General features: G+C 39.0%; 1 protein-coding gene across 1 annotated transcript in view; it reads left to right on the forward strand.

The window, feature by feature from the left end:
- Positions 1-21,253, forward strand: part of lrriq1 (leucine-rich repeats and IQ motif containing 1) — a 53,203-nt gene that overhangs the window by 10,485 nt on the left and 21,465 nt on the right. Inside the window, exons 10-17 of the mRNA XM_061676478.1 lie at positions 446-639; positions 1,714-1,844; positions 3,174-3,247; positions 5,668-5,761; positions 13,787-13,969; positions 17,929-18,207; positions 19,527-19,638; positions 20,958-21,080. Of these exons, the coding sequence (XP_061532462.1) occupies positions 446-639; positions 1,714-1,844; positions 3,174-3,247; positions 5,668-5,761; positions 13,787-13,969; positions 17,929-18,207; positions 19,527-19,638; positions 20,958-21,080 (1,190 nt within the window). The remainder of the gene's footprint in view (positions 1-445; positions 640-1,713; positions 1,845-3,173; positions 3,248-5,667; positions 5,762-13,786; positions 13,970-17,928; positions 18,208-19,526; positions 19,639-20,957; positions 21,081-21,253) is intronic.

Below are 21,253 nucleotides of genomic sequence, written 5' to 3' on the forward strand. Positions count from 1 at the left end.
ATTATTATTATTGTTATTATTATTATGCCCTAAGAAAACAAACAGAAAAAAAAACAGTCATAGTGACAAAGAAAAGCCCAATTAAAAATGGGCTTTTTAAAAAAAAAAAAAAAAAATCCCACATGCACATGCATGTCACTTTACGGACGCATTCCATTCACATTGCAACTTGAATTTGTTTTTGTAATGTGAACCACTACATAAAAATATTGGATTTAATTAAAAAAAAATAATAATAATGTTATTTTGGCATCATGCCCTAATTTGAACGTAGCCATAGACCACTGGCTTTAAATATTTCACTTTACACACTTTCACTTTTTGGTCCAACAGATGGTACAACTTGTTGTCATTCAAAGCATGCAGCAAAATGTCAACCCTTTTAGCATTTCAGCTCCTGAAATGATAACAATGTGTCACTATTGATGTGTTTCCAATCTTCTAGCTGGTCTGGGCTCTTTGAGGAGACTCCAGCGCTTGTCTTTGGACCACAACCGGCTCGTTGGCACCAGTGGCCTGAGGGACGTCTGCACCCTGCTGCACCTCAACTGCTCCCACAACCACTTGGCCAGCGTGGAGGGTATGGAGAGCAACGTTCTGCTCCGCACGCTGGACCTGACCTCCAACAGCCTCACTGAGGTATTATTTATTTCAGGAGCTTTTAATGTCAATTAAAGGGAGAAAAGATTACATTTCAAACATTTGAAGTTATGAATGTTTTGAAATATCATTTTGAAAATTCTTAACAAAAAAGAAAGTTAACATTTTGGCGTTGTTACAGAGTGACAGAGCAGAATTCGAAAATCCTGTAAACCAAAAATAAACCTAATACAAACTAGATATTGATAAAACATCAAAAATGTAAATAAGTCTACGACAAACAGTTTCTGTTTAAGACTTAACAAACTAATTCATAAAAGACAAAAAGTGAACAATTAAATATTGCTTTATTTTTAAATCGAAACATTTTGATTAAAACAGAATAAACATTTTTAGGCATCTTTAAAGCAAAATTTTAAAATACTGTCTAGTAAACAACACGTTGCTTTTTAAAAGGAAATTGACAAACTATAAATAGTAAATAAATTATATTGAAATAATGTTTTACCCATTTTCAAAGCAGGCTTTGAAAATATAATTTAAAGCAGGCTTTGAAAATATAATTCAATCAATTCAATCATAATGTTTAAATCAATGTATTCATTTGTAAAGAAAAAAAAATCTTATTATTTTTCATTATGAATTTAAACATTATTAGAATAAATATAACTACAGTCTAATGAGAAAAAACATTGAAAAAGTCACCAAGAAAGTAACAAATTAATACATTTGTTAAAATATAAAATAAGTAAATATTTTTGTTTAATTTTAAGGCATTTTCAAATCAGAATTTGTACAGCGAAGAATCAGTTGGCTCAGTGTTTATGATGTAATTTTACAATGATGTAGCAGTGTAAAAAAGTATAAAATGAGTGTAAATATAAATTGTAAAGCAATAATTGGGCAACAGTGACATTCCAAGCAATTAACAAGACAAACATAAGAACATATTAGTGGTGTAATTGCTTAATGAAATGGTGCTTTTCCGCCCGGCGGGATTGTCTGACATTGATGGATGGACTCCACTTAGCAGCAGCACGCTAACGTTGTTGTAACCCCCCGAGCGTCTCTGTCGTTACGTGACAACTAGGCTGTGTTCCTCTACTCCATCAGCCGCCCGCGCTGCACGACCACGTCCTCCTCGGAGAGCTACGCCTGGACGACAACAGTCTGGCCTCTCTGCGCCGTCTCCTCGCCGACTCGTGGCTGCCTCACTTGCACACTCTGATGCTGGCGCACAACAGGTAATCTATTCTATAATGGAAAAAAATATATACATACTCACTTATAGGCCGCAACGTTAGTTATGCAATTTGATGAGCACTGATACAAAAATACGGCCTTTGCAAAGATCATAATGCTTATTTGTTTCGTTTATGGCATTTTTTTCTTTTACGAAATGCTTAAATATTTTAGAAAATTGGGATTAGTTGGTTTTTAATCACTATGTTTTTGTATTTTTTATACAAATTGTAGTTGTAAATTTTTTGGGGGGAATACATTATATTAGCGTTCTGTTCTTTTGTATTGCTGACATGGAAAAAAAAGAAATCACATATATTTAAAGAATGATGTAATCTGGCTATAAATCCATCAAATTTGGTAATGTATACTATATATATATATATATATATATATATATATATATGTATATAATATATGCTGTATGTAAGTGTGCTTATATATGTGTATGTACAGTATACAGTCATCGCAGCTATATCTCGGTTCACATTTCGCGGTCCCACTACATCGCTGATTTTCTTTTCTAAGTGTTATTACAGTTGTTAAACTTGTTACTCTATTTTTTTAATACTGTTTGTACAATATTTGTGTGTTACACATCATTTCTCTTGCGTTCTCTCAATTTATTATGTGTTTGTATTGTTTCAAAAGTGTGTTTAAAGACTTAAATAAAAATTAAAAACAGTAAATAATGTACAAACATGCCTCAGGTCTATTTAAAAAGGGTATTTTTATATCGTGGATATCACTTTGTCCAAGTGGGCCCAAAGTAGGCACACACTTTGACTAACTTCTAAACATTTTTTATTTTATTTTATTACAACTACATATATTGGCTAAAGTTATGTATGCAGTATCTAGATATGTGTATATATGGTACAGTCGTATGTGTATAGATACGCGTGTGTGTGTGTGTGTGTGTGTGTGTGTGCGAGTGCGCGCTGAAAAGGTTTATAATGTGTGTTTAAAGTCCTTAAAAAGTATTTACAGGTAAATTTGTATATTTACATCGTTGGAATGGAATTTAAGAACAGCCCCGCATTACACTTAAGAGCTCTTTCTAAGAATTTGACCCTCTCGTGGAGCAAAATAAGGTCACCAAAATATTAGGACCAGCTCTCAGTGTGATGCAGTACACTGCAAACTACAAGCACAATAATAAACATATTGAATGAGTAGTTCTTGATTGACAGTGTCAATCAAACGTGACGGCAGATCGTTTTGCGTTAGGTCTCATTATTGTGTACCTAATAAAGTGTTCAGTGATATCAGATAGTTTTACGTGGCTGTGCAGTGTTATTAAAGTGTTTCTCTTTGTGTGTTCAATCAAGGCTCACACACCTGCCTGACATGTCTGTTGCCGTATCGCTCGCTAACCTGGACTTGCGCTTCAACTGTCTGTCAGGTAATTGGGCTTCACATTGCTAGCACCAAAAAGGACATACATGTATGTATTTTTCAAATTTTGGTGTTTTTGTTTTGTTTCTAGCAGTGTTACTGTGATTACTCGCAAATCCACTTACAGTGGATATAAAAAACTCTACACACCGCTGTTCAAATGCCAGGTTTCAGAATAACATATCACATTCAAACCCATGTTAAACAGGAGTCAGTACACACCTGCCACCATTGAAGGGGCCTCTAATTGACCACAAATGCAGTCAATTTCAGATGTTCTAGTAGGCTTTTGATTTTGAGAAAAGCCAATTAGAGCATCAGAAATGTATTTAGGGGTGTTGGCTGAATCCCATTTTTAACATGATTTAGAATCTGATTGTTTAATTTTGAACACAGCCACATCCCCATTATAAGAGGGTGTGCACACTTGTGCAACCAAATTATTTCAGTCGTTAATTTTTAATTCCCTTCTTGAAAACATTTCTTTCCAATTGAATTGTAAAGGTTACAGGTCACATTAATTGTGAACAAAGTTTGAAATTAACAGAAAAAAGTGTTTTGCTTTGTAATGATTATTACCTGTAAAATAATGCTATTCACTTTTTAGCCTGTTAACTGAATTGCAAACATTATGCTACCAGGTTACACTGCAAGACTCGAAATAATTTTTTATCTTTGGGGAGCAGTTTTGCTAATCATTTCTTCATTTGAGGAGCAACTTTCTAATTTTGAGGAGGACATTTTTTTTTTGCAGGTTTATCACACAGAGACGGGAAGCAGGGGTTTTGTTTAACAATAAAAATACAACAATATAATGGCGGAATTGAATGTAAGGCTGCAGCTAGCTATCGAAAATTTTAGTACTCAAGTATCCTCTGAAACCCTCTTCTGTTTGTGCACATAACCCCTTTTATCTATTATTCCTCTCTGACCACATTTGCCATGTTTACTTACAGATCACATGGTAGTACACTGGCCATATGTCACACAATGACTACACTGAGCAAAACGTATAAGGACCCTGTATGTAATTAACATCACTGTTGGGAAAGTTCTTTTTCCACGTGAACTAGTTTTAAAAAAAAAAAAAAAAAAAAAAAAAAAAAAAAAAAAAAAAAAAAAAGTTCAGTCCACTATTACTTAAATGAACTAGTTCAGTTCATAGTTAATAATTAAACATTTTTAACCAAGTTCACAGTTGTAAAAATGAAGTAGTTCATAGTTATTTTTTTTTCTCTCAAAATGTTGCTGACAGGTTATTACCCTCCAAATACTGGCATATAATTTCCACCACGTTTCCACCCATTCAGTCCACACTAGTAGCCAGCTGCAGCTTTCACCCTACAATTTCAAAAACATGAGGAAATCCCTTTTTTTAAATGTACAAATTAAAATAAAAACGGGGCTCTTGTCCTTAATGTGTAAACAAAAGCATGCAACACAGTATGACAGGAACGATGGTGAACGGCCATTGATAACTTCGTATTCCTTGCAGCTCTTGCTGCAAAATATTTGATCTGATCTATTCTTGTATTACAAAACAAAATAAATTCCATTTTATGACAGTGTGATCGTACAGTGTTTAGACTAAAGCATTGTGATACAAATAATTCTCCTAGTAATCCATTTTTACAATATGTAATGTGTTATAAAAGAACATATTCACTCCCATTCACGCACTGTACCCTGAACGCACCTCGCACACTCACCAGCTCCGATGTAAATACGAATAGCGGCAGCGGCCACACTGAATCGATTGGCAAATACGGTGTTTATGACAAACGAAGACACAGAGTATGACTGCTGAACAAACTACATATGAGCCTTTATATGTTGGGATATCCCCCTACATATGAAGGCTCGTATATAGTGTGTTCAGCCTCGGCGTCTTCGGCAGAGAGAGAGGTCCGTGCTCCAACCTTCCACGTCATGGATGCTCGCCTTGCATTTCACTCTGAAATGCTGCCAAACCTTTGCCATTTTCTGTCTTTTGCTCTTTTTCAATTCAGCCTTGCCCTTCCCGCGCCAGCAACCAAGCTTCGCTTCACTTCCACCTTTTCAGTGACAACGTAATCCCATTGTCACATCCGTGCGTCCGTCGAGCACAGTGAACAATCTGTGATATGCAGTTTTGGTTTTCAATGTGTTTAATGAGGCGCAAAATACAATGCAAGACCGCTTAATTCGAGCCTTGCGCTGTGGTCGCTAGCTAAGCTAATGAGGCATCCTATATAGCGAGTTAACGGCATTGCTCCTTATTATCGTTGTCTTTCTCCATCGCCAGGCTTCATCATTTGCGGTTTGATGCGTTTGCTACGTTGGCTTAGCCTCTTGATTTGTTTTTGCGTGCACACCCTTTCGGTCCGCTTCTGTCTGGGATTTACTTGGCCCCAAACTCCTGGCTAACAACCAGAAATTGTCTTCTAGATGTGAAGAACTTGTGCCACAGCCTGGAAGGATGCCACTCGCTGGAGGAGGTACACCTCACAGGGAATCCTCTCCAGCGGGAGAGCAACTGGAGGTGAGAGTACAGCGTAAAAAAAAGATTGGGGAGACAGTGAAAAATCACCTGCAGCACATCAGGGTGATTTGTCAAAGGAGCACATTCCAAGAATTTCCCAGTTTGTTCCTTAGGGATCAATAAAGTATTCAGTGACATTCCAACTGGAAGTCCAGAGCTTGCCGCTCCTGATGTTTTGTGGAACACAGAGTGACTTTCTTTATCCCCCAAATCATTCTATTCTCCCAAATAACCTCAACATTCCTTCATTCCCATGTACTTATGCATTAGTGCTGTCATCGTGACACTGACACGGCCCTGACACCCATAACGCTCGTATTCAGAAAAAGAAGAGTATTGTGTGAATGCTGTAGAGCAATTTCCAAATTTAACGCATTTTTTTTTTTTATTTCCCTACTTATTCATCCATCCATCCATTTTCTGAGCGGCTTATCGTCACAAGGGTCGCGGGAGTGCTGGAGCCTATCCCTGCTATCTTCGGGCAGGAGGCGGGGTACACCCTGACCTGGTCGCCAGCCCATCGCAGGGCACACAGAAACAAACAACCATTCACACTCACATTCACACCTACGGGCAATTTAAAGTCTTCAATCAACCTATCATGCATGTTTTTGGGATGTGGGAGGAAACCGTAGTGTCCAGAGAAAACCCATGCAGGTACTGGGAGAACATGCAAACTCCACACAGGCGGGGCCGGGATTTGAACCAGAGTCCTCTGAACTGTGAGGCAGACACGCTAACCAGTTGTCTAGCGTGCCGCCCCTACTTATTCAATTATTATTCAAACCAGTGCAACTTAGAAAGGTTCAGTTCATTCTTGACGTTTTGGAAAGTATTTTTCACATTCCCCAAATCCAACTTTTTTGAGTATTCCACATTTTCCATGACAAAATTCCCAAATTAATGGAGATATTTACCCAATCCGTTCATATTCTATTTCATTGCTTGACCGATTCAAAACATTCTAACTTCAAACTGTTCATCATATTTAGGACATCTACCAATTTTTTTTTCACATTCCCCAAATTCGCACTTTTTCCGTAGCCTACGTTTAAGACTAATTCCCAAAATGCAGACATTTTCTACCCACTGTAATCCTTCCACATTTCGTACCTGACTAAAACCATTCCAACTTCAAAATGTTCAGCTCATTCCTGACATCTTGGGAACTATTTTTCACATCCCAATAATTCCCACTTTTCCAGTATTCCATTTTCATAGTAAACCTTTTCCATATTTACCTCCTCTTTTATCATTTCTCAACCGATTTAAACCATTCCATCTTCACAATTGTTCGGCTTATTCAGGAAATTCAGGTTATTATCTTGCTTTTTGCCTAGTGGTTAGCATGTTAACATTTGAACAGTTGTCATTAGGGATGTAAAATCTCCATCGATCGCATAGATTTGAGCACTTATAGTTCAGCACCACCTCCTCAACATTCACATTCACAATTTTTACAGAAATAGCATTTTCCAGTTTTCCATGAGTTTATACGGTAAATATGCACAGAATGCATCTACGGGCGTGTCTACGTGACCAAAAACTAATTTGCGACCATTATGTAATGGCAACAGGTCCAAAACAAGCAAACGTAAAATTGAACTTCCTTCCAAAAAAGCCATTAATGCTTTGTTTAGGAATAATTGCCTTACGGAGTGTCTCTAAGAGCAAACACGAGGAGCCAAACAAAAGTATGACAATTTGGCTCAAGGACCCCTTAGTATCTTAAAGGAGTCATATTATGCAATGTTTTCCACCATTTAAAACGGTTCACTGGTGGCTTAATAAAACCACTCTGATAAAGAGAAGCAGAGAACCCTTAACATTAGTTATAACACTATCGGTTTAATTTTTTTGACGGGGGGGCAGTTCAGTCTCATGCAATGCCCATGACACCTTTTATTCCTATGGCGACTCGGGCGGAGCTAGGGCGTTGTGAACCGAGCGGCTACTCAGTGTTGCCACCTTAGCGAATCCAGGCCTGATTTACTTAGATCACATTGAGCAGACATTAAATTGCTAGTTCACGCTAACGGATTGTGCACGTTGTTGGTGGGCGTGTTGCGCTTGATTTACTGAGATTGCAATCTTTTACTAGGATCCTAAGTAGCGGGTGCTAAATTACATGTTCACTCACACTAAGAGATTGTGTGGGCTGTTGGCAACAGGTGTAGAAGTGGTGAAGACTGCTATATTTAAGACGGTTTTGCGCTCTATGTACTGTAGCGCTGATGGTTTTTGCCATGGACCATTGAGGAGAGCACTGCAAGCGCAAAATGAAGTTTGAAGAAATGGAATTGGAAGTGTTAGTGGAAGAGGCAAACAAACATATTACCGAGTTAAAGAAAATAAATCGATTGCTGGGATAATTTTGGTTACAGCCAGCAACTGCATAAAAGTCATGTTTTGTTTGATTTAACTCATCCGATTGCGTGACAATTGGATTAAAACGTGTTACAGCATACCCGGAAAACTGCTATGGAAGAGGCCAGCACCAGTTGTCATCGTGTGATGAAATAACAGAGACATACACGGAAATGCAGAATTGAAAGGAGTTTTGTCAGGTGTTATCTGGCATGACGCCTTCTTGTGACTGGCTCCAAGTCAGCCCTTGGATCATTCAGAAGCTCCAAAATGGCATTGCTCAACGTCGTGTTTACACTGGCGGAATAGTTCTCCCTGCTGCCTCTCGTTTTGCCTGGCATTGATTTGCGTGCCGGTTTACACCTGCCTTTCAGACTCCGTATTTAAAGACACAAAATTTGCCATCAAATTATTATTATTTAAATTAGCAGAATTACAACTATTCACTTTCATACAAACATGCACCTTTTCGTGCCAATCCATCTTTCCATTACAGCATAAGATTGTTCCCAAATGCGCTTTCTAAAGCGCCATGCTCCCGGAGTAGGATCTAGCATTGGCCACTGGCCGATAGTTGGTCGGCTTGACAGCGAACAGCAGCGTGATGGAATATTCCATTAGACGTTTTAGGGGTAAGCAGGGTGGTGAATTTCTCAACATGATGCAGAGAAACGTGAAGATCGCAATTGGCAGCTAATCATCTAATAACGGTAACGGCAGTAAATGCACAACGAAAGATAAAGAGTCATTTGCGATGTGCTGTATGCATTTTAAAAATGAGTGCATCTATCACAGAGTCAAAAGCATAAAATGGCTAATAGGAAAGTAGGATTGACATTTTTATGGGTTACTAAGCGGTGACCTACAAACTAGCGTCCTTGCTTTTCCAGTGCCTTTTTTCCAAATCAAATAAGCTTTAATCCCTTTATTTTTTAAGGGTAAGACTGCAAGATGAGTTTGAAATTATATTACAGTGTTTTGGGATCATAGTTTGGGGATATATTTAGTTTTATTTTAGTTTTTTATTTAGCCAATGCAAAAGTCCTTTAGCCAAGCAGGGTTTAATTATTTTTACTGGGGTGCCCATTATTTGCAAATTGTTGCTCGCGGGGGTTCACTGTACAAACAATTAAAAAGTACATTTTCCATAAATGTGACCGCCTTAAAATGGGGAAAACTAAAAGGATAGTTTTACCCCCTTCCGATGAACTCAACGTGACCTCTTCCGTTGCCTAAAAGTAGAATTTACACTTTGTATTTCCACTGGGCTGCCTTTCATCCAGAGCCAGCGAAAACAGCGGCAAGCATAAGGAATCTCATCACCGTATAAGAAAACACTGATCCCGATAAATTTAGCTTCCACCTTAAGAGTCTGCTTTCTGGAGGAAAGTCCTGTGAAATATGGTAAGAGGGGGGATGTGGATGATATACAGTAGTGTGTGAAAGTCGTAGATGTGTTGTTTTAACAATGCTATGCTAAGTAGGATGTCACTCAGGAGAGCGCAGACCTCCTGGGGGGGGGAGTATTTGCGTTTTTTTTGTTTTGTTTTTGTCATCTGTTTGTTACCGGGCAGGCTACTTCCTGGTTCATGGAGGCACCACCATTCCGGTTGGTGGACTCTTCCATAAATGGCGGGACAAAGTTTGGCATCGCTATCTCTCTCGATAGAATATCGATACATCAACATCAGGTATCCATCGTGTCTAATGGAGTATGGACTTTTGGTAAATCGAGTGAATAAATTGTTTATTTATTTTTTTTTTTTTTTTTATAAAATGCGATTAAATACGCTTTTTTCCATGTCTACCAGAAAAATGTATCCGATATCAGATCATGAGTTATCCAGCGCTAATCAGCACCTTAATCCAGATCCTCACCAAAACTACCTTCGACGAAGATTTTCAAAAAAATCTTTATTCTCTGTTCTTAAACCAAATCGACAAATCTGCTTTTCATTGAACTGTAAAACTGTACGTTATTTACTCTTTCTAGTTTGTAAGATTTGTAAATTTATTTGAATTGTGATGAATTCATAACATAATGCCTCGTAACATGATGGATAATTTAGGCAAAATATTGTGGCGTCATATCACAAGTTAAAAACCAAAAATTGTGACTTCTACCCAAATTGAATAACTTGCAAAGTTTTGTAGAATTTGGTTTTCTATTTTTGTTATCCTTTATTTTACCTCTGTCCTAAAAAGCTTAAATTTGACAAATTGACTTATCATTGGACTGGAAAACTGTCCTGTATTTCCTGTTTAATTTCTAAGTCTTATATGCGCAAGCAGAGGCTCGACAATTTTTTTGCTTTTTCGGGTTTATACAATAGCTATTGTGATGTTTTTTTTTTTTTTTCCCCCAACATACCGAATATTGATAAATCGTGACGTAAATGTTACTGTCCAATTCCCACCCCAATCAGCACTTTTATCCAAACCCCCTCCACACAAATTTAAAGGTTTCCTTTGACAATTATTTTTTTCTGAATCTTATTTTTCTTTGTCCTAAAAAATGTAACTTCAACATATTGGCTTTTCACTGAAATACTGCACTGAAGTCACTTTTTAATTCTTGCGTATTTCGATCCAGATCCTCACCACAAATAGGTTTCCTTTGACAAAAGGAAATCCATTTAGTATCTTTCATATTTGTCCTATAATTTAGTTTTTTTTCAATGTCGAAATGACAAGAAATGCTGACGATAAGAATTTGCGGTAACAACTAATGGATGTAAATAATTTTTTTTCCAACCGACTCGTGCACTCCCCACCTCAGTGAGCTCATATGACGTTAGAGAGGGTTTTATTTATTTAGGTTTGGTGCTACGTTTGAAGAGCTCCAGACAACATGCCCGCAGGCGCGCAACAGAATCCCGATCTGTGTCAGTGAGACAAAAACAGAGTCAGACCATGGCAGATGACAGCGTGCTGTCAATCACCAGCAATGAGGACGTTCTAAATAATAAAAAAAGCTTTTGTATTTAATATTGTGAAACATAAAGCGGCCGTTACCAAAAATGTTCAGAGCCCCTTCAACATACCTGTAGACTTGGTGCATCCCCTGTAAAAGCATCATGTATGCATGCAAACACGAAATGTAAACAAAATATATATTTTTGCCAGACTACCTATAGGGTAATAATAATAAAAAAAAAAACACATTTTGTTGTTTTTATTTAATATTGTTAAACAGCTTTTCACAACTTTATTTAAGCCAACGTCCCAACTGAGTTCAATTTTAATTAAATGGCAACAATAGATTTTTTTAATAATTTTTTTAAATTTGTGATGAAACCTTCACGCCCGCGACCCTAGTGAGGAGAAGCGGCTTGGAAAATGGATGGATGGATGGATGAAACCTTCACATTTATGCACCCCTTGGAGGATGCACAAAGGCACTAAGTTTAGTTTTTTTTTCTTTTACCAGAACTGATTACTTTTTTTAATTTTTATTTTACACCCCCCCCCCCGAAGGACAGCTGGGCACCACTATGGGATATAAACTTTCCCAACTTTTTATTAGACATGCATCCCCCTGCAACTTCCCGACAGAGTTGACGCACCCCCTCTCCCGTGCACATACCCTAAAAAAGTCAAAACAAAGCCAGTTTATAGTCAATGAAGTCATCCTATTCAGTAATGCAAATGTGACAAAATTGGTTCTGAAATTTAGAGCACTACTCGATTTAAACAAATTGCAATCATGTGCCTGACAACTCCAGCTGTTTTTTTAATGTATTTATTTTAAAAAATCACCATTTTGGAGTATAACGGAAAGAACATTTTCATATTTACCCTTTTTTATTTGTTATTTACCTGGGTGCCATTACACTTTCACACATAACTTTTTATGTCATATTATGTGCAAAATCAATAGGGTTGACAGTAAGAAATAATTCTTGAAAGTTTGAAGAAGGTTGAGGTAGAACTGGGCCGAGTAGTATTCTGAAAGTAACCCATTCAAAGGTATTTGCAAATGGCTCTTAATCGGTCAAGCTAATGTTGTCCCAAAACATTTGAAGATGTTTTAAAGATCAAAACCAAAGTTTTCTGATCGGGTCATCTTGAGTGAACATGGGACTGAGATATCCACTAAAACATCACTGCCATGAACCCATCTCATGTTCGGCGGCATATCGTATATTGCTCTGAGAATTTATTTTCAACGTCTATGTTGTTTATCGTGTTTAAAAAAACAACAGTTTTGTAGCCCAAGGTTGTGTTTTTTAAATGTTATTATTATTGACATTCCCCAACGTCCCGCAGAGTTTCCAGCTCCACATTTTCCCACATTTGGATGCCCCGGAAAAGTCTGTTTCTCTGGCAGATACTTGGGATTCCTCTGTACGGACATCCTGAGCCTCGGGCCGCCATTACAACACCCCCACCCACAGACTGTGCCACTCAGCGGGACTCCTACCTTCACAAGGCCCTGCTTCCTAACTAATAACACTTGTTAGACTTTTCTACAAGTGCAGAACTACTTTTTTTGTGTGTGTTTCATGACGGTTATTGTGGTTAACCCAGAGGACAAAAGGACTCTGAAGAGTTTAGGACAACAGGACATGCATATATTACCATATATGGTTACTATACCCAGAATGCCTCATGATAGAACCACTTAAAATTGTTAATGAAAAACAAAAACCTTAATAGTGTCAACTTGAATTCTATAATCATATTAGGTGTGGAAATCGCACATTAACTTAAAATGCTATATTATTATGATATTTAGCCAGTAATTCCAGATTGTGAGGTAATCTAAATGTATATATTGGAAGAAACCAATAGATGGTGATAAATCGGCCAATATATGGAAATGATGACAAAATAAAAACCAAAATAAAAACACTTAATAGGCCATGAATTGTTCGTATTGCTCATTTAATATACTGAGGTTATATTATAATATCAAAATGAAAGGATTCCCTGGTAGGAGTTTGATCCCTGGAGTTCGCCTCTAAAATTGATGCTTCAAATAAAAATGGCCAACATCTGCTGAATTACAGGCATGGGTCTTTGAGACTTTTTCATTTATCCTGTCATGATAGACACGTCCACCTAATTGTTCGTCAATCTGTGAAAGATGTTTGGGGGCTATTTTTTTCGCCCCATGTTTCTTTTTTCATGGCGAACCCTCGAAATGATCATCATGACGCCATGCTCCCCTCATGTTTGATGTCTGAGGCACACAAAGCTCTGCAATTTCGCATCACCCGTTAGTCTATTATACCTGCTTCCAAATGGCGCTTTAGTCGGCAAATTCCCTAGTCAGAGTTTGTCAAGGTATGGGCCCTAGACTTCGCCCCGGAAAATGGCTGCTTCAAACCAAATTGGCTGACTTCCTTTTCGGTTTCGATCATGGATCCTTGAGACTTTTTCTGCGTCGTTGTATTATGATAGAAACAGTGTATGTCCACCCAATTTTGTGTCATTTGAGGAAACTGGTATCTGGGGCAAAATGTTTCTAACTTTCCTCCGGACGCTACTGATTGAGTTTTTTTTTGGGGGGGGGGGGGTCATGTGTAAAACCTTTAAAATATTTGTTTTCACCAGGATACACACAGATACTGTACCTGCTACACTACATCTGTCTTATAGCTAGGATGGCTTCTAAAAGTATGGATAGATGATCCAGTTTTCTCTTGTTGTCAGATTCACTTTGCAGATAGCAGTGTCTGGTCTTAGGACCATCGATGGGACGGATGCAGACGTCCTCCTGACGGACTCCGCTGTTGCTAGGCAGATCGGATTGTCCTCCAATGGCTTCCTCAGCTTGATCCGGATGCAACTTGAGCAGATTGTCGCTTTACAGCAGCAGCACAGTGAGCAACTGAGGTAGATACCAAATAATAATTATGTCAATGCGGGTGCTGGAAAAGCCATTTTGGTTTGAAGTTCATTTCAGGCTCATTTTGGCCTTTTCCAGGGGTCTTTCAAAGACAAACTCATCCTAGAGATTTTGTCCGACTCCTACCAAATCTGAAGCATGTACACAATACAGATAGATGATGCTAAATTGCAAAGCACTGGGTTTTTGGCATTGCGTGTGGGCTGAACATGGCAGTGAAGTTTGATAACTTGCAGTTGGTTCAGTTGTGCACCAGTGGTTTTGGAAAATTCACTCCCTCAAGCCAGTTTCACTTAGCAACATAAATTTGTAGAGCGTGTCTATCATGAGTAGAACCACAAAAAAGGTCTCAAGAAACCATTCCAGGAAAGATACAGGAGGTCTGCCATTATGGTTCGGAATGGCCATCTTAGGCTCATTTTGACCAATTCCAGGTGTCCTTCAAAGACAAACGCCTTCTACACATTTTGCCCAATTGATACCAAATCCGAAGCACGCATACTAGACAGATGGATGACCTTAAATTATGAAGCATTTGGATTTTCGGCATTGCATCTGGGGGGGAGCATGTCGTCAAAGTTTGACGATTTGCCTTTGGCTCTGTAGTGCACCTCAGAGGTTTTGGAAAATTCAGCACCCATGGCCTTCATCATGCAATTTGGTTGCCACGTCTATCACGAGTAGACACACAAAATGTCTTAACAACTCAAGGCCCAAAAACACAGTAAGTCTGCCATTATAGTTTGAAGCGGCCAGCGTAGGCTCATTTTGACCAATTGCCAGGGGTCCTTCAAAGACAATCCCCTTCTAGAGATTTTGGATTATTGCTACCAAATTTGAGGCATTTATACAAGATATGAATTATATTCAATTTGTGTGGAGTGTGGCGGCGAGATTTGGATGACTCGCTGTAAAACAGGATACTAATACATCAGCTCCACAAAATCGGAACTTCACCAAATTGTCTTAATTTTGGGGGGAACTAAGACTTAAAACACTGTCAAGAATGGAGCCTGTCGTTGTTTTTCAAGTTTTATAGAGGCTGTAGATATGATAAAATATTGTAGATTCTTTGTCTGAATTGTCACATAATCGCTGTCTCTGGATATTCTTGTGACAATGTCATATCATGGGTGAACTGCGATTCCCACCTCTACTTCCAAGTAGCGTGCTGCCCCCCGTTGCTATCAAGTACAAACATTTCATGTTTTCTTGTTGTTTTTTAGTTTTTTTTTTTTTTTTTTTTGCAAGGTCTTTTTTACAGAAAGAAGTGATCATTTTGTAGCTGACTTTACCAGGAAATCAAATAGCACAGTTAGCAACAAACAAACTGAATGGTACAAAGGACACTTTATATTTTTTACTCTTCTTGTGAGACCCTCAAGCCGGCCAGGAATGTAGGGCTACCTTTTTGTTATGTCTGATGAACAGGGTGTAGTGAGCCTTAAGACAACGTCCATCTATTTTCACAAGGCCTTCCACGTCGCAGGCCCGCGGTGCTCCTCGGACCACCAAGGCATTAAAACACTGTTCAACTTTCCGCTCGTCTTCGTGTCCCGTCAAAATTATGCTGCACAAAAGATGAAACGTAGCATCGGCGACTCACAGGGGTCATGCCGAGGACTGCTATGGCTTGAGGGAGGGCTGGTAGCGTTACTCACCCCTCACCGTGTGCCCTCTACACCCCTCTGGCTACTGGACAATGAGCCAGTCTGTGGTCTTCGCAGGGACCAGCGCCGCTGTTTAACCCCTGGCCTGACCCAGTGTCACTGCAAGGCTTAGGCGAGGTTGAGCGCATTGCCCACACACCCGTCCAGCAAAGGTGGAGGAACCATGGGGTCTTGCGGGGGTATGGTTTCACAACTTTTCCCAACAGGACGTAGGATGAAAGAGCGCTTGTAGACAATATCACTTTTACTTTTAAAACTCTATGCACGCAAGACTGCAGCAAAGTGATCCAATATGTTGGACAGATACATGAAAAATACAGTGAAGACCTGTAAAACTGGAAGGCGTAAGGTTCACAAAAAGGCTGTTCTCGTGAAAAATAGACCCAAAATTCCCAAACTCTGGTGCCCGTACCGGTGGAGGTGCATGAGCATTTCGCACGTTTGGACCCTAGTAGGAGCCCCGGAATTGACCCAAAATGGCTGCTTCAAATCAATATTTTTGTGTATATGCTGTCTGGGGGTGATATGTTTTATTTCTAACGTTATAAAAATCCTCAAAATGGTCAAAACTTGATGCCATGCTCTCAAAGTGGGTCCTTGAAAGTTTTTCATGCATCCTCTTTAGATAGAAAATGTCCAGGCAATTTCACGTTGATGAGAGAAACTGTTGTTGAGGGGTATTTTTTTTTTCTTCAGATTTTCCTTTATCATGGAAAGTCCTCAAAATGATCATTCAACTTTGACACCATTCCCCACCCAAATTAGGTGTAGACCAAAAAAAATAATCATAATTTAACATCGTCCATCTGTCTAGAATACCAGCTTCCAAGAGGGGCTCATTCAAATGAATTCCCTAGTATGAGTTTTCCAAAGTACGAGTCCTGGAATCACGTTGAAATGGCTGCTTCAACCCAAAATAGAAAACTTCCGGTTTAATTTTGGCCATGGTTTTTAGAAACTTTTTCGTGCATCCACTATGATAGACATGTTCCCCTAATTTTGTGCTGATCGGTGAAACGGGTGTCTGGGTTAATTTTTTGTAACTTTTTGAAAATCCTTGAAAAAACTTTCAAACTTTGTCGCCATGCTCCACCTACATTAGATGTTTTAGGGGGAAAGGCTTTGCCATTTGTCACCCATCAGCCCTGGTCCTGATTGGTACTCATTTGGGCGAATTCCCTGTTAAGAGTTAGTCAAAGTAAAAGCCTGGGAATTCGCTCTCAAAATGGCTGCTTCAAACCAAATGTTAAATTTTCAACATGGGTCCCTGAGTCTTTTTTTGTATGTCCTGTTATGTTAAACTTCTCCTCCCAGTTTTAATGGAGAAACCTTGGGAGGAGCAGTGGTTTACATTCTCCCAGTGACCCTGGACTGAACCAGCAGGTAAAAGACTGAGGGTTACTGGGGTCGTAATCCCTTTGGACTTGCAGACTCCTCTCCCTCTTTGTCCCACTATGAGGGAAGAGGCAGGTCTTTGTAGAGAAGGACGTGGTCTACAGGTGACCGGTTGGCTACCCGAGAAAAGCCCCCCAGGCTGGAGGACAGAAAAGGGGGATCAGAGACACGCTGCTAATAGAGCCATTAAGTTTTCATTGAGGTGGCTTTGTAGCCACTAAATACCCTCAATGAAAGAGACATTATGTGCTGGACCCTCGCTTGGAGATCCACAATAAATTACATGGAGGCTTATGTTAGTCACCACTATTACGAGTAAAGCAGGTCCTCGGTTTACAATGGGATTCTGTTACTTCGGAAGTGATGGAATTTGAATGTAGGTAAATGGGAACACAACCTAGACTATCACTAACCTCCGGTAACGTGTGAGTTGGGAAAAGGACTATTTGGGTGCAATAAGGACAGTTTCACTTAGGGGTCTACTCACTTTTGTTGCCAGCAGTTTGGACATTAATGGCTGTGTGTTGAGTTATTTTGAGGGAACAATAAATTTACATTGTTTTTTAAGCTGTACACTGGCACTAGTAAGGTAGTGGTACATGCTGCTGCCTTTTGTGCAGACGGCGTGGGTTGGTTTCCATGTCTGTACCCCATCCACTGCCGGGCACAAGCCAGGATTAAAAATAAAAAAATGGGTGGGTTTTATCAGGAAAGGTTAAAAAAAATGTGAGTGGTATACTATAGGTATACGTATAGTATGTTCTCAACTTTATGTGTGTCCTGTCATGATAAACACCTGTGCCGGAATTAGTGTCAATTGGACATGATAGTGTTGGGTGCTAATATGTGTCAACGCTGTGGACAATGTGATTTGTCAACAGCAAACCTTCGCACTTGTTGGACGCCGTCAAACTTACTTGCCGACACTTGATGGAGGCATTGGGCCTGGCCAAGGTGCAGCGACGCGCCCTGGAACGCGCCCACGTCGGACAAACATCCGATTGGCGGACAACCTTGGAGGAAACTCTTGTCGAGGTTTCATCCATCGCTTCCGACAGGGGCATTGCGACACCATTTTGTGATGTTCAAGTATCAGCGGTGAAGGAAACAAGTAGCAGTGGACAAATGTCGTCACACCATCAAGTCTGGGACCTTAAAAGGTAATTCAGGTCGAGTTTGTTACCTCCACCAAGCATGAAAATGCACAGTGTTTTGATCCCAGTTTATTAGTGGCATGATGCAAACACTACTGATTTCCACACAAAAAAAGACAATTTAGGATAAAATATTTTTCAGTCACAATGGGACAACCTGCCCTTTCCCCTCACCCAAGAATTTTTTTTTAGTACTGTAGTACCTTGACCTACGAGTTGAATTCATTCCATGACTGAGCTCAAAACTCCATTTAATCATATCTCAAATATTGAGTGAGAGGCAGGATGCTGAGTGGACGTTGTGAGGACTCATAAACTGGTGCGTTCTGAAGTCAAGGTACCACTCTATTTTAGGGATACATTCTGTATTTTTGTTATTTGAATCCCAATGAAAGACTAAAAAATGGTACAGTGCTGTCATTTTAGTATCGTGAACCAGCAGTACTGATTGCACACTGATGGAGGAGTATCTGCAACATTTGCACAATCAACATTGTCCCAGATTATCGCGCTACTCGTCACTTTATATACCGCATACACTCCTTGAAGTCTCGGCGCCCTTTGCACAATGGTCATTGCACCGGACTATTGCAATATTAGTCATTCGAACTGCTCTAAGTACTAGAGGACTCTGCATCTTTTTGCACAATTGTCAAAAAAAAAAATGTACTGGCATTACCAGTAACTAGCAACACTTTATTGCTCAGTGACTGTTTTTTTTTTGTCAATGTCTTTATGTCTCAAAAGTGTTCTCTGTCTATTGACATACTAGAGCGGCTCCAACTACCGGAGACAAATTCCTTGTGTGTTTTTTTTGGACATACAAATAAAGATGATTCTGATTCTGTTTCTGATTCTGAAGTGGCCTGATAGCATAATGACAGTCAATCAAACACAAATACACACATATGTTTTAGATTGATTGAGTTGTATTTTTGTATTGAGTCACAATGGATTCTGTTGCCCCTGCTTAAGAATAGCAAATGGTACAGCCCTGTCGTTTTGTGTCGTCCGCTGTGAAACAAGCAGTGGTCTGCTATCATATAAAAGGGAAAAAAAACTATTTCATGCTTTGTACCTGAAATTGTTTTCTCTGTTTGCCATTACAATCAAAATGGAAGTACTCACCTGTTACAAAAAATAAAACATTGTATGGTCTTAGTCAAATGTGACAAGCATTTTTCCCCCCTGTTTTTTTTAGCTGAATTTGATCTTTTTGCCGTTTGTGTCAAAAATAGTGTCGTACTTTTTGTCTTGCATAAAATTCATAATAGCATAACAAACAAAAATAAATGAAGTTTCTCTTTTTACCCTTTTGTCATTAGGGCCTCTGTTACGTGTGAAGATGGGGAAGGAAAAGCAGCAGATGGAGGGAAATCTGAGTCTGCTGTGACGAGGACCAATCCTGCTCAGCATCATGCGGCAACTATCATCCAGGTAAACGGTATAATAAAGCAGCCTTTCCCAGCCTGTCACGCATCCCCTTCAACATCCTCATAGAGTTGGTCCATAGCCCTCCCCTGCATACCCCCTCAAGTTATAGCCAATGACTGCATCATTTGAAAATGAAACACACAAGAAAATGGCTTACTGGTTAAGTATTATAGACCACTATTTCACTTTTAATGTTTCATGTTCTTCACTGGCTATCTTGTGGGCCTCATACGTGCCGCGTAGCCTCGGTGCACTAATCCTCCACGGGGCTTTTATTGCGAAAAGCGTGCAATTCAACACTTCCCGCAGATCCATTATTCAAAACGTGTCAAATGAGTCCTGTGAGGTACGGATGATAGTGTGCTTGCGTGTGTGTGCATGTGTGTGTAATAATAGTAGTATTGGGTGGAATAATAGTAGTATTTGTACGAAAAAAATAAACCATCCTCATAAGGTTGTAGTTTTTTAAGAAAAATATGTAATTGTCAGGGTGAGGAAAAACACTGATGGTGGATCCCAAAGCAAACAAACACAACTAAGCAGTTTTCATATCAGTTTCAATCTTATAGAAGTATTTTTTTGTAGAAAACAGTCAGAATCGTAGAATATTTTGTTTAAAAAAAAATCTTTTTTTATTGGAGAAAGTCAATTTTATTAGTGCTATTTTTTAAAAGTTGTGTTGTGATGTTTTTTTTTTTTAGAAACATTTATTCTCACAAGAATAGCTGTATGTCTTTATATTAAAAAAGTTGTAATCTTACAAGATTAAGGTTGTATGTTTGTGAAAAAAGTTGTAAATTTATGAAAATCAAGTTTTAATCTAACAATATTGAAGTAATTTTTTTTTTTTTTTTTTTAGAAAAAAGACAATCTTGTGAGACTAGTCTTATTTTTTCTACCGAGGAAAAAAAATCATAATTTTATGAGAGTAAAGTTGTATTTTTACACAAAAAAGTACTTTTACAGAAGTTGTTTTTGTCTTCGAAAATTTTTTTCTTTACTTTTTTTTAAAAAATAGTCTTATAAACTCATAAGAATGTTGGTTTTTTTGTTTCTGCGCATGTCTGCGTCCATGTGTTGGGAAGGTAAAGAGTGATTTATCAGATTCCAAAGAAGTGTGGTAGTAGTAGTCCCCCCCCCCCCTCATTCCCACAGGGACTCAGGATTTAGAGGCGCACTGGAGCTCCATTTGTCTTAGAGCAGCCCAAAGTCACGCAGAGTTTAACATGTTTTATCTCCCATTTGGGATAGCGCACAGTATTTTAGCGGCATGATCCATGCAGCATTTAAAAAAAAATGTTTTGTGTGCGTTCCACATCCAGGCGCGATGGAGAGGCTTCACCTTGAGGAGGAGGCTAGCAGCCGCTCTTGCTGCTGTCACGTCCCTGCAAGGCGACGACAATGCCTTTGAGGTGGTTGACGTGGAGGAGTTTGTCCTGGATGAGGTGTGTGTGTGTGTGTGTACACTTTTTGGTATGACACACCCCCGCAAAAAAAAAAAAAAAAAAAAAAAAAAAAGGGCCAATCACAGTACAGGACCAAAAACAAAATCCAACACTCAAAGCAAAAAATAAAGCTATGCGACAGTCTGCATAGTCCTTTGAATCCCTGAATAAGT

Source organism: Phycodurus eques, chromosome 5 (assembly GCF_024500275.1).
Source record: "Phycodurus eques isolate BA_2022a chromosome 5, UOR_Pequ_1.1, whole genome shotgun sequence".
NCBI lineage: Eukaryota > Metazoa > Chordata > Actinopteri > Syngnathiformes > Syngnathidae > Phycodurus > Phycodurus eques.